The sequence below is a fragment of the Pelodiscus sinensis genome, chromosome 1 (genome assembly GCF_052426305.1).
Source record: "Pelodiscus sinensis isolate ZL-2025 chromosome 1, ASM5242630v1, whole genome shotgun sequence".
NCBI classification, from domain to species: domain Eukaryota; kingdom Metazoa; phylum Chordata; order Testudines; family Trionychidae; genus Pelodiscus; species Pelodiscus sinensis.
The window spans coordinates 230,928,378-230,941,225 of NC_143052.1; the positions used below are offsets into that span (position 1 = coordinate 230,928,378).

Below are 12,848 nucleotides of genomic sequence, written 5' to 3' on the forward strand. Positions count from 1 at the left end.
AAAAAGCACTTCCTTCAAAATAACCCTTACTCCTTACTCCGGGGTTATTTCGAAGGAAGTGCTTTTTCTCGAAATAACCCTGCGTGGACCATGTTTGTTTTCCCAAAATATACTATTTCAGAAAAGCAGCGGTCCGCAATTATGCAAATGAAGCACGGGAAATCCAAATCTGCGCTTCATTTGCAATTTTGCTTGTCCGCATTTGTATTCCTCTCTCGGAATAGGAATGCATTGTAGACATACCCTAAGGTTTTAGACTGTAGATGAGTGTTAAATGAGGGATCAGACTCTCCAAAAACATTGTTTCCTTTTTTTTTAAACATTTGATGTGAATGAGATGCTCCTACAAAGGTGGCATGTTGACAGCCTTGGAGAACAGGATCCCAAAACCTTGGAACTACTTTCATGAATGGGGAGGAGTGGGGATTGGGATTGTTTGGATGGAAGGAGGAAAAGGGGCGTCTCAGTCAGTTCTTCAAAGTGTTTCTTTTCTTTAATCCAGGGTCACCTGGGTTTTTTCAAAAAAGTCTAAGAGTCCAAATGCAGCATACAATTCTGATTTGCAGTGTAGAACTCTTATTCACAATATGGATCTTTATTGCACACGTGCCCTTGTTGCACATGTGGAATGACTTTTGTGGGCATTAGGCACATGGAACAGTGCAAACTAGGCAATCAATGGGAGATTGCGCTCCATGAAGAATGGGGAGAATGTCACCTGCAATTTTTTAAGAAGCAGATGCTAGTTCAGTTAATATATAATTAGTTACAGAAATATAATTTTAGCTAATAAATATTGTGTAGAAGCTAGAGGGTCCTTAAAAGAAGGATTAACACTTGTTATTTATGCATTCATTGATTTAGCATTGTTTATTTTTTAAGGTACCACTTCAGTTTGCCCAAATTATTCAGCACAAGGTCAAAGGACAACTGCTTTACAGAGAAGACTCCTCTGCTGAAGGTTTCCACTGAGGACAATGGGTGGGTTATTTTTATTAAATTAAGGATTTATTTTACATTGTTGCTTCTGACATTCTGACTGTTGGGGTCCAGAGAGGTAGCCTAGACAGTAAGGGTTGTGAGCGAAATAGGACTTGGAGAGAGTACAATAGTGAAACAGGAAGCCTTCCCTACCCAGTCCTGCATACAAGTTCTAAACCCTGATATGGCCCTCAGGACAAAAAGTCTGCCAACTCTGGTGTTGAGGTTTTTTTTTTCCCCTTCACAAACTCTGCTTTCTGATTCACCAGGAAGAGGTGAGGGACCTGAGTCATCAGTGCTGTAAAAACCTTGCAATGTGTTGGTGTGAATAGAATCCAGTCCCTGGGGTCTGGTCTATACTAGGGGATAAGTTCAAATTAAGATACTCAACTCTAGCTACGTTAATTGCATAGTTTAAGCCGAATATCATAACTCGAATTTTGATGCTGTCCACACTGCGGGAAGTCAAAGGAAGCACACTCTCCCTTCGGCTTCCCTTACTCCTTGTAGAAGCAGGGCTACTGGCATTGACAGGAAAGTCCTCTCAGTTTGAATTAGTGTATCTTCGCTAGACCTGCTAATTCAAACCCCAGAAGATCGACTGCAGCAGCTTCAATCTTATCTGCAGTGTAGATATGGCCTGGTGTAACAAGGAGCCAGTTCTTACATGCACTGACATACTGGTGCATCAAGGGTTCTTTCTCCACAGAAGTACTCTATTAGTTCTCCAGTGAACTGAAGCATGCATCAAGAAATCGATGCATATAGATTGGGTGCCCTCCAACTTCTGCCCCTTCACAGACTCATTTAAATTCCAGTTACCCTTCTCTACACAGCTCCACTTCTTTCCCTCCCAACCAGCTTTTCCAAAGGCCACAGAAATGGGGAACCAGGTCAGAGATTAGGTGCACTCCAGTGAACCTTTTGTGGGTCATCAGACTAGTGATGTTCTCTTGACATCTTCCTACAGTCTTCACTGCAGCAAACACATGGGATTTGACAAGGCAGAGTTTTGTCAAAGGCAGAAGCACAGTTTGTCAGAGAAGCATTCTGCACTGCCTACATCCTCTGAGTGCATGCAATTTATCTGACAGTGCGTAGCTCCTAGAATCCAAGTCGGATAACATTTCTTCCACCAATCAAACTATGCCCTGATTCTGTGAACTCTTAAGCACATGTTTAACTTTACTCCCATGATTCATGGTTGAAGTCAATCATAAGCAATTTAAGAATATGTAAAATTTGGCTATATCCCAGTATATTATGGAAAATTTTCATTCAATTTTTACTAAAATGTTTTGTAGGTTACGATGTATGGCACTTCATAATCCAGATTTTACTACAGATGATGATTCATGGGACAACAGCTCTATAGAATTTGAGCAGAGGTCTCACCTGGGAAGTGAAATCATGAGCTTGTCTAGGTCTGCTTCCTCTGAGAAATATGAACTCTTGGACAACCTTCATGTAAAGTTCAATTTATCAAAGATGAGGTATGAATCCAAAGCTTATATTTTAATTTGTGTTATTTTTGCAAGGGTCAACCACAAAAGTCAGATTTCATTTCTGCAGATGTGTAAAATAACTCTTCATGTGTTGTTCCACCAATTTTTAAGCAAAACACCTTTTGAAATTCATAGTGAAATCTGGTAAAGATTTATGGCTTATAAATCTTGTAATTTACACAGAGCCTCTCTTAGGTCTTCAAAACTAAATACTAAATATGGGAAAAATGTCTATATGTCTTTTTAAAAGTTGTTTGTGTTCCTTTGTAAATATATCGCAATATCTTCTGCAATAGGTTTTGCTGCTTGGATAAATTTCTGTTTACACTGTGTTTAACTAGCACCATCTTTGTAAATTATTATTATTGTTGTTATTATTATTATTAATAAAAATATTTTTGTATGTAGTGTAATGCAAAATGTGGCCAAAACAGGCATGCAGATGTCTGCATCCTTCAGTTATCTAAAATAGACAGACTTGCCAACGTGTTCTGAACAGACTATATACATATTGTATCAAGTCTACATTTACTTATTTCGTAAGGTGTGGGGTTATTGGTAAATTAAATGTTACCAACACAATTCGAACTTCAGCCTAAAATTTGTCAATGGTGGCTTTTCCTAAATGTTAACTGCATAACACCTTTGTTCCAGATGCTAATTCCTTCTGCCCCTTTTAGAAACTACAAAACTCTTTTTAATATTCTAGTTATACCTGCAGTAATCACCCCGCAGCCTTGCACCGAGTTCAGATATCTCTGCTACTCAAAATATGTGCCCTGCAGCCTGTGTCAGTTACTTGAGTTTACTCCTCTGTTACAAAATGTTATTCCACTAAATCACACAATGTGCTTTGTGTTAGCTCACTGCTTTATGTTTATTTTCCAGTTCTAATTAGGGATTTTGAAATAACAAGGTATTTTCCCTCTTCTCCATTGTTGTTGAATAAGCAAAGTAGGCTAACTGTACTGAAATTGTACCAACATTGTTTCTTTGCAATATTATTTCTTTGCCGCTTGAGCCAATATTTGATGATGTTTTAGTCCTGCTTGATTTCTTTACTTTATCGTTTGCAAAACCACATAAGTTTACGTTTTGGGAAAGTATTACATTTCCTTGGTGGATTTTCCAGTGAAATATTTTTCCATATTTGTTCAATATACATAGAGGCCAGATCCCCAGTTGGTTTAAATCAACATAGCTCCATTGACATTAATGGAGCTACAGGCTGACAAAGTGGCTCAAAGTCGCTAACTATAGAGACACAGGGGGAAATTCTGCCCTGATTTGCACCACATGTAGCCCATTGATGTCTAATGGGATTGCATGCGGGTATAAATCAGGATAGAAATTGGCATAGAATTTTTGCTTGCATTACTATGGCAGATTGGAGTTGTAATGCAAGGCACAGGTTGCTAAATATGGGTATGTCAAAGGCTGATCTTTTCTGGTGTGTAAGCTGTTAATAGCATTGCTTCTCTAATACTAAATGGCAAAAAACAACTAAACAATCTATCCTCCACCCCAAATGCTTCGCTTTATCAATAAAATAAAATTTTTCAGAAGCATCTAATTATATCTTGTCAGCGCTTGACTATGTTTCTGTTATTTAAGGACCAGTAGTTATGGACTTCTCAATTAACGCCTCTTGATTTCTATTGTATCTTCCAATGAAGTTGTCATCACATTTCTTGTTCCTCTTGAAACTGTTGAAACATAATTTGAAAGAGCAGACTGAAGATTTATCAAAGGCATTAAATCTAAAATAATCTAAACAGGGCTTTAATAGTTCGTAAAATATATATATAAAAAAATCCTAACAAAGTCCCTAAAGAGTAGTGGGGAGCTAAGATCTAGAGAATAGAGAGGGGGAAGAGAAACAAAATATGTAATTAAAGACATGTACTGGGTGTTCTTCACACATCTTACTTGGTTGTAGCTCACACGTATTATCAATCCTGAGGTGCTGGAAATTGCTTTTGTAATTTAAAATTGGTCATTGCTGTCTTGAGTTTCCAACCTTTTTTGTTCTTGTTATTATTCATGTTTCAATAGCTTGAACTTTGATGTTTCTAGATGAAAGACTTTTAATAGACAGAGCCTGCTTCTCTGATGCATGGCAGTGCGGATCTCTCTGTGGCCACCTACATGGTTTCTAATTTTTTCCATTCAATCTCTTGATCCTACGACTTATTTCCACTCTGATTGAATCATGACTGCTGAATCTTTTGAAACTTATCTAGTTTTCTATTACACAAATGGTTTTTTTGTAATGCAGTTGTTTACTGAACTGAGCCCGTCTCAACTAATTCCAGTGTCTTGGAATATTTTTCTTTTTTGCCACCATCAGCCTTAAAGCAACCCAGTTCCCTGACATTCTATCAGAAAGTCAGCACAATTTTTTAATGTTTACTTTTAGCTAAAAGACTAGGCAGACATCCATGGCTTTAGTTAATGAAGAGATTTAAGAGACAAATTACAAAGTAGACCCCATTGCTACTCTGAATATAAAACATAACAGGACGTACGCAGGGCATAATCCAGACTAGTAGGGGTTCTGTCACCCCTGACCTGCAATCTTGGGTGCATTACAATACGTTGTTGTAGTAGCTCCCACCTGAGCCATTCACAGATAGCAAGCCACACTCTGAAGGTCAGTGTGTAACTGCAGCCTGACAACTATACCTTGACTCTCACCAACCTTGATTATACTGCAGGGTGAACTCCAGTCACAGATCTTCCACCATAAATGTGTGTCCTGTACTGCCCTGCCCTGCCCTCTGTTGGACAGTACAAATATATTTAATCTGTTATTACTTTAAAGGAATAATATGCCAAATGATTATTTTAAATAGTTACCCAGACACTCCAATTTTAACACACTGGATTAGATAAAACAGTAAAACAAGTGTATTAACTACAACAACAGAGTTTTTAAGTCAGTACAAGTAATGAGACATAAAAGTTAGAAATAGTTATAAGAAAAGTAAAGATAATATACTTATCAGTGCCTAATTTAACAAACTATATTAGATTCAAGATTTATCACCACAGGTTGCTGAGAAAACTCTTCTGGCAGGACCCACTCTTCCCCTGGAGTCCAACTTCTGTTTTCCTTTGCTGTCTTAGGAGCGATTCCACAGACCGACCGGGAGAGAGAGGATGGATGGCTTGGGGTGTCTGCCCCTTCTTTTAATAGTCTTACTCCCTCTCCCCCTTTGAGAAGCATTCCAGCTGGGAGCAAGATGACAGTCTAGTGACAAAAGGAAACTCTATGCTGTTTCTTTGCTAAATTGTAGATTTTTTTTTGTCCTATCTCCTTTCTTGCCAAAGAATATCCACTTAGCAGGCAATGGTCCATTAACCTTGTTGATATCTGGCTGAGGCGTCTGCTTTCCCTGTGTCTCTCAGGAACTTGTTTGGGCACTCTTCAGCGTTATCTGAAAAACCTACTTCAGTCGTGATTTCAGCTTATGTTCAAACTTTACATAAAATGTTGCTATGTGGATTTGGCCAGGATATTATTGATCAGCAAGTTAGGAGATGTTTATTGATACCTCACAAGGCATACATTACCATGAAAGTGTGAACACCAGAGTATATTCTCTGTCACACACAGATTTTATGTACAGTATTCACAAATAGAAAAATATTTAGTCGAGCAAGGAAGCTCCCACATATAAAACAAAAGGACAGATTTTAAATGGTAAATGCAAAGAATGATTATTGGAAAATGCAATTTATGATGACCGTTTAATTTAAAATAAGCATGGTTTGAAAAATTAAATATTTTTCTGAGAATTTTTACAGGGTTGGGAAATCAGTGGCCTGGGGACTGAATGCAGTTTGCCAGGGTTAGCTCCTGGTGAGTTGCTGGTGCTTTATTTACCTGGACATTCACAGGTCTGCAGTTTCCTGCAGCTCCTATTGGCCATGAACGGTGATCTGCAGCCATCAGGAGCTGCAGGTGTCCATACCTGTGAACATGCAGATAAATGAAGTGTTGGAAGCCCACCAGAGGCTAACCTTAGCATACTGCCTTCAGCTTATTGCTTACCCATATTTGAGGCCATTCAATCTTTTTACAATAAGTCATTGTTTTGTGTACACAATCACCCTGTGATAATGTACAATATAAATCAGACACAAAGTTCTGATAGTTTATCTGTGAATATCCAGGAACTGGTGACATTCTGAAGAGATAATGGGATTCCAAATGGCTATTTCCTTCTTATCACTATGATTTTGTTCAATAACTTTTTTGGTACTGTACAAGAAATATTTTGAGGGAATAATTAAATTTTGGAGAAGTCAGCCCTAACAGTGTACCTCTTATGTAACAAGTAGAATGTATTTAGGGTGCAGCCTTGAAGTTCTTATACAAGGAAAACTCCAATGATGTTAAAAGTAGCTTTGTATTTCTAAGGACAACAAGATTGGGCTCTGGAAAGGCAATAGACAATTACTTGTAGTTTGGAACCTGTATTTAGGAGTCTGTCAGGAAACTGAATTCTCAGGCTAATCATGTTATTTTCTATCTAAAATATTTCCTTATGATTAAACACAAATAATGTTTCTTTATTACATTTCTATAAGTAACGTTTGCCTTACCTTTCAGATGCTGTTTGAGATTCCTGAAAGTTTCAACCCTTTTTATCTTTGTAGTTGTGTGCTCTGTAAGTATTGGATTTGCAACATTCTTTTATTTAATAAATAAGAATGTGTAACGTAGCGGGGGTGTTGTTACGTCCACTCTTTGCTGTATTGGGCTGTGTGTATGTGTGTGTGAGGCTGAGCATGACTCACTCCAGATGTGTCTTGGGCCCAGACACCTGAGGGCCAGGTATAGGAGATAACTCCTGCCCTGGAAAAGGGACAAAGGAGAGGTGGGGCTGCACCAGGACGGGGGGTAGGGTCTGTGAGAAGAGTCAGTCTTGGCTGGGCTAGGATGAGAGATGAGACTTGGAGCAGGAAAGGGGGGTGAAGGACTTGGGGGCCACTTCACCCCCAAGAGGAATAATGCTGCCTGCTCTCGGGGCCTGTGCTAACATCAATCCTATGCTGTGTCCCTGTGAACCAATAAAACCTTCTGTTCTACCTGCTGGCTGAACGTCACATCTGGCTGCGGATGGGAGTGCAGGGGGAGGGGGGGACGACTTTCTGATGTGCTGTGACAGAATGAAATCCGTGTAAAGATTTCAAATTGTAATTAAGGTGCCTTATGGCTAAATCCAGTCCTCTCAGGGGAGTGAGACTCAGTTGGCAAAAAGATTCACAGAACCTCATGCTCTGCTCAGACAGCTCTCTTGTGGATTAGTTAACACTGGCCCACGTGCTACAAATTGTGTCCCCAAGGGAACATGGAGAAGAGGCATGTCAGGTTAATTAGTGTGTAGGTCATGAGCAGGTGCATAATGATTTTGAGATGGCTCCTCAGGTACCACTTCAAAATCGGGGGCCTTCATGAGGTCAGATTCTTCCTCTGCCAAAGTATCTGTACTAATTCCTCCACTTCCCCCTCAAACTCTTGTGGAATTCCATGCAGAAAGGAAAGCAGGCTGGGGAAAATCTTACGTGGGCTCTAAAATGTGGCTGTCACTTTCTGTTGGCTAGCAGAAGCAGGGGAGCTGCCGAAGGCTGAACTCTAGCTGGTGGAGAAGGCCGAAAAACAGTCCCAGAGAAACAGTCTCTATAACTCTTTCCTTTTTCTTCTCCCTCTTCCCCATCTTTTTATTCTCTGTTCCTTCCTTCTTTCACTTTTCATTGTTCTAATACTCCTGTTTAATGTTCCCTCTAATTTTTTTGACTCATGTATGGAATACATTTTATGTGCACTGAGGCATCTACAGATGTGCATCACCAGAAGAAACACATGCTTACAGTTGTGGGCACTGTGGGCGCTCTGCTAATCAGCTGGGTAGCATTTGAATCTTTCCTGGGGGGGCCTCCCAAGTCCTTTGCTTACAGAGAACACTTCTTCTATCTCTTTTCCCCTTCCAGAGGCAGCATTTAGTGTTTCTTGCTGTGTGTGTGTTTTTCCATCTCCATCTTCCATCACCTCAAATCACCCCATGAATGGTGACACTGCCTGATTCTAGTTCTCTCCTCTTGCACTCTTTCCTTTCCAGGATCCAATTTTTTTTTCCCTTTTGGATTCTTTCCTGATTGCATCATTATCCTGGCTTTTCCAACCTCCTGGCTTCATATTACCTCAGACAATCAATAGTGAGGCAGACACCTCCAGAATTAAGTGTCTCCTTTCTAGGCTCTGTTGCACCCTGCTGTACTATAATGACATACGTCAAACACCTGAAAGATGGAGGCAGAAATATAGTGAGGGAGACACTGATCCAGAATTAAGTAGCAGTCACAGTGTTCTAGTGGAATGACACTAAAGGCCTAGCAGGGAGGTGGCTGAAGGGATTCTGCAGTTGAGTTGTGTGATTGCTGCTGTTGACTGGGCAGTCCTCATGGAATCTGTGAATTCTTAGATGGCCATGTTGTTCAAGTGTTTTGGAGGGTTGGAAATTATCTTCTTGCCTGACACGAGGAATCTTTTTCTGCCTGGCAGGATTCCTGTAGCAAAGGAGACCATACACATTTATGTTCCCCTCAGCAAGGGTGGGATTATTTGGGCCTGACCTCCCAGACAGTTGCTCAAAGCTAGCCTGCAGTTTTGTTCTGGGACAGACTTGTTTACACTGTACAAAATGTCTGACGTTGCTAGTTTAAATGTGGTGAAGGATTACTGCTTGGTACTGCTGACCCTTTTTGTGAGCCAAAGGTCTGGTTTTAAGTTTCTGAAATATCAGCAATTGGAATTAAATATATCTGAAAATATGAGTGCATTTGTTTATAAGGTTCAAGAAAAGCCATTTCATATTTTTGAGACAGACTAGAGTAGGAAGGTCAACTCTAACAATTCAAGGTAACCCCATTTTTTATTTGTCTTAGATTTTATTTAGTACTTATCCCGACCAAGGAGCACCCTGGCAGATGTTGGCTGTGTCACCATTGGAAAGCTACTGTATCCTTTATCAGTTAAAAAAAAAAAAATCAGACGGAGCAATGTCATTGCTGGTGACGCTAATGATAAGTTAATTCAAAACGGCTGCTTTTCTGATTACTAAGTTAGATATTGATAGCAATTTATTTCCTTGGAATCTGTGATGCTACCTAATGGCATTTATGATAGCAAATTAATGTGTTCATAAACCTATTTCCATAGTAACTTATCTAAACGATAATGAAGTGTGTAAATGCCTGATTTTCCTATTTCTTTAGCTGGACACCACTTGATACCTAGTCATATCTTAAAAAAAGGAGCTGAAGGTCATAATGAAACCTGATCACAATATGCAAAAAGGAAACAACAGAGGTGTAAGGTCACAGTGACAGACAAATCCCAAAACTAGTTCCCCCAAAGATATGACTAGTTAAAAATTGAATTAGATTTATTCATCATAAATTTTAATAAATAATCCTATTTATCATTTACCTATAATACATAATTAGTAAGCAAGAAGATGGATCAAACCTTTTTTTCTTGTTAAAATCCAGGAAAGTTGTACAGGTGTTTAGAAAATGGAACATGTAAGAGGTGACAGAAATTTGAGTAGGAGGGTAAAATGGTTAACCAGTTAAAGGAGAGCACTTGACCAGTAAACTTTTATGACTCAGGTCCTGCTGCTGGGCTTGCTGGAGGTGCCACTGTAGTTGTGAGGTCCTGCTGTGGCCATGGAGTCCTACAGCCTGGCCCATCAGCCCTGTCATGGCTGGGGCTGCTCTGGCTTGGTGTGGCTGGTACTGGTAGAATTCACTAGCAAAGGACTGGTTCAGTGTTTAACACACCTATATTTGAGAACAAGCTATTAGTCCTTGATGGTGGTGGGATACTGTTTCCTTTGTTAATAATATACACTTGAACTCCCAGTGTGATGCTGTGGCCAGAAGGATGAATAAAGAGAGGAAACTTCAGCATGAATGGAGAGGTAATTTTTACCCCTCTATTTGGCACTGGTACAACTGCTGTTGGGATACTGTGTCCAGTTCTTATAAACTGGAGAGGTTCAGAAAAAAGGCATAAGAATGATTAAGGATTTTTTTAAAAAATGCCTCGTACTTAAGGAGCTCAATTTATTTAATTTCATAAAGAGAAAGTTAAGGGGTGACGTGATGACCATTTACATGAGGAAAAAATGATTGGTAATGTGCTCTTACAGTCTAGTGGGGAAAGGTTTAACATGATCCAATGGCTGGAAGTTGATGCTAGATAATTTCAGGCAGGAACAAGGCATACATTTTTAACAGTGGTACAATTAAACCATTGGAACAATTTACCTGGGTTGTGGTAGATTCTTCATCACTGAAAAATTTTAAATCAAGATGGGATGATTTTCTAAAAGATCTGCTCTAAGAATTACTGTGGGAAAGCTCTACAGTCTGTGTTATACATGAGCTCAGACTAGAAGAGTACAATGGTCCTTTCTCAGTCCTGGAAGGGTGCTAATTCAGATATTTCCTGAGAGCACAGATTCTGAACTTTGTCCTCCCGCAGCAGAGACCCTGCTCCACATCTCTTACGGACCCCAGGTGTCCTTTGGTCAGGGAGTTTCTCCTCTCTCTTACTTGCACAGCAAATGAGCTATTGTTGCCAGGAGTCCAGTTCTCAATAGATTCCCCTGCACATTGCTGTGCCTGGACAGACTCCTCATATTTCAGGTCAAAATACTGGCCTAGAGACTGCTCTGGTTTGGTCAGATTTGAATGCTGTTGTGACACCAGGTGCCAAATCACATGCCACCCACTGGAATTTGGCCTAGTTGCTCCTTCGTTTGCACAGAGGGCTGGCTGGGTCAAATTTTAGTGAGGTCCAGCTGCACAGCAAGAGCAATGTTCTGAACTGTTCCTGTAGCAGCTGTACTAATGTATCTCAGGACCACTGCTTGAAAGTGATTGGAGCATCTTCCCCCATCTTGACCCCCGCCCCAAGCTTTGCAGCCTATGGGACTTTGAGCAAGTGCAAAAACCTTGAGAGGAGGGGATATACCTGAAGTCTCTAACTGGCACCACTGGTTGGAATCTATGGGGAAAAAAGAAATTTAATTTGATGTTGCTTTTACTACTACTATGAGCTATTCAAGAACATTTAGTGATTGGTTAAATGTACCAATATTCTGGTGTTGAATCTGAGTTTTTAGTAGCTTGAAACCTATGTATTAGGCTACAGAGAATTAACATCTTCAGACAGACTGAAATATTAGGCTTGCAAGAAATACTCTATCATTATTAGGATAAGATTCAAATTCAAAATAATCTGAACAAACTGGAGAAATGCTCTGAAAGAAATTGGACAAAATTCAATGAGGACAAATTCAAAGTAGTCTCTTTAGGAAGGAACAATCAGTTGCACACCTACAAAATGGGAAATGACTAGCTAGGAGCACTGTGGAAGTGATCGAGGGGGTCAGAAGCTAAATATGAGTCAACAGTGTAGCACTGTTGCAAAAAAAGAGAACATCATTTTGGGATGTATTAGCAGGAATGTTGTAAGCAAGACACAAGAGTGATACCCTTCTTTCTTCTTCCCCCTTTCTTGCCCCCCTTTTCCTGCTTAAGTTCAATGCTTGTGATTTTCTGTGTAATGTCCAATATCTCTGAGCAGTACCAGCATTAGGCTATGTCTACACTGCACTGTTCTTCTGGAAAAGGTATGCAAATTGTGAACTGCAATTTGCATAGCTTTTTCCGCTTCTTTTTTTGGAAGAAGCTTTTCTGACATTTGGCCCATCTACACTGGGCCAAATATCTACATTGGTCCAAATGTCAGGAAAAAAACCTTTTTTGGAACATCCCTTCTTCCTCACAAAATGAGATTTACAGGGATGCCAAAAAAGTGCTTCTGCTCTTCTGCAAAAAATATCGGAAGAGCAGACATATTCCCTGGACATGGCGGAGTTTTTCCGGGATACTTTTGGTATCCCGGAAAAATGCCATAGTCTAGACATAGCCTGGGGCAGCTAGGCTGCAGCTATCAAAAGCAATGCCAGAAAACCCACTCCCTTCCATGAATTGAAGACTTTCCACAATCTGTAGGATTTCCTTTAGTACTATTTTGATCACAAATGCATTTGGTTTTCCTACTGTCCTTGATTCAAATTAAATGGAGTTAGTATAATTTTTCAAAATGGTGATGGTGCTCTTCCTTTTTTAAATTAATTTGTGACATATCGTTTTAAATGCTCATTCGGCAACAAAGAGGTATTTTGTGCTAGTGAAAGGCAGCAGACTCTCTTCTGCGGGATTAAGGTTCAGTATGCTATTGTGGCATGGTTGTAAAATGTTTTCAGAAGTAAATGAAAG

At 39.7% G+C, this 12,848-nt stretch overlaps 1 protein-coding gene across 1 annotated transcript in view; it reads left to right on the forward strand.

Annotated features, from left to right (window-relative positions):
* OCA2 (OCA2 melanosomal transmembrane protein) overlaps nucleotides 1–12,848 on the forward strand; it is a 367,587-nt gene that overhangs the window by 104,686 nt on the left and 250,053 nt on the right. Inside the window, exons 3-6 of the mRNA XM_006116097.5 lie at nucleotides 883–981; nucleotides 2,286–2,474; nucleotides 7,105–7,162; nucleotides 9,441–9,513. Coding sequence (XP_006116159.1) covers nucleotides 883–981; nucleotides 2,286–2,474; nucleotides 7,105–7,162; nucleotides 9,441–9,513 — 419 coding nt within the window. The remainder of the gene's footprint in view (nucleotides 1–882; nucleotides 982–2,285; nucleotides 2,475–7,104; nucleotides 7,163–9,440; nucleotides 9,514–12,848) is intronic.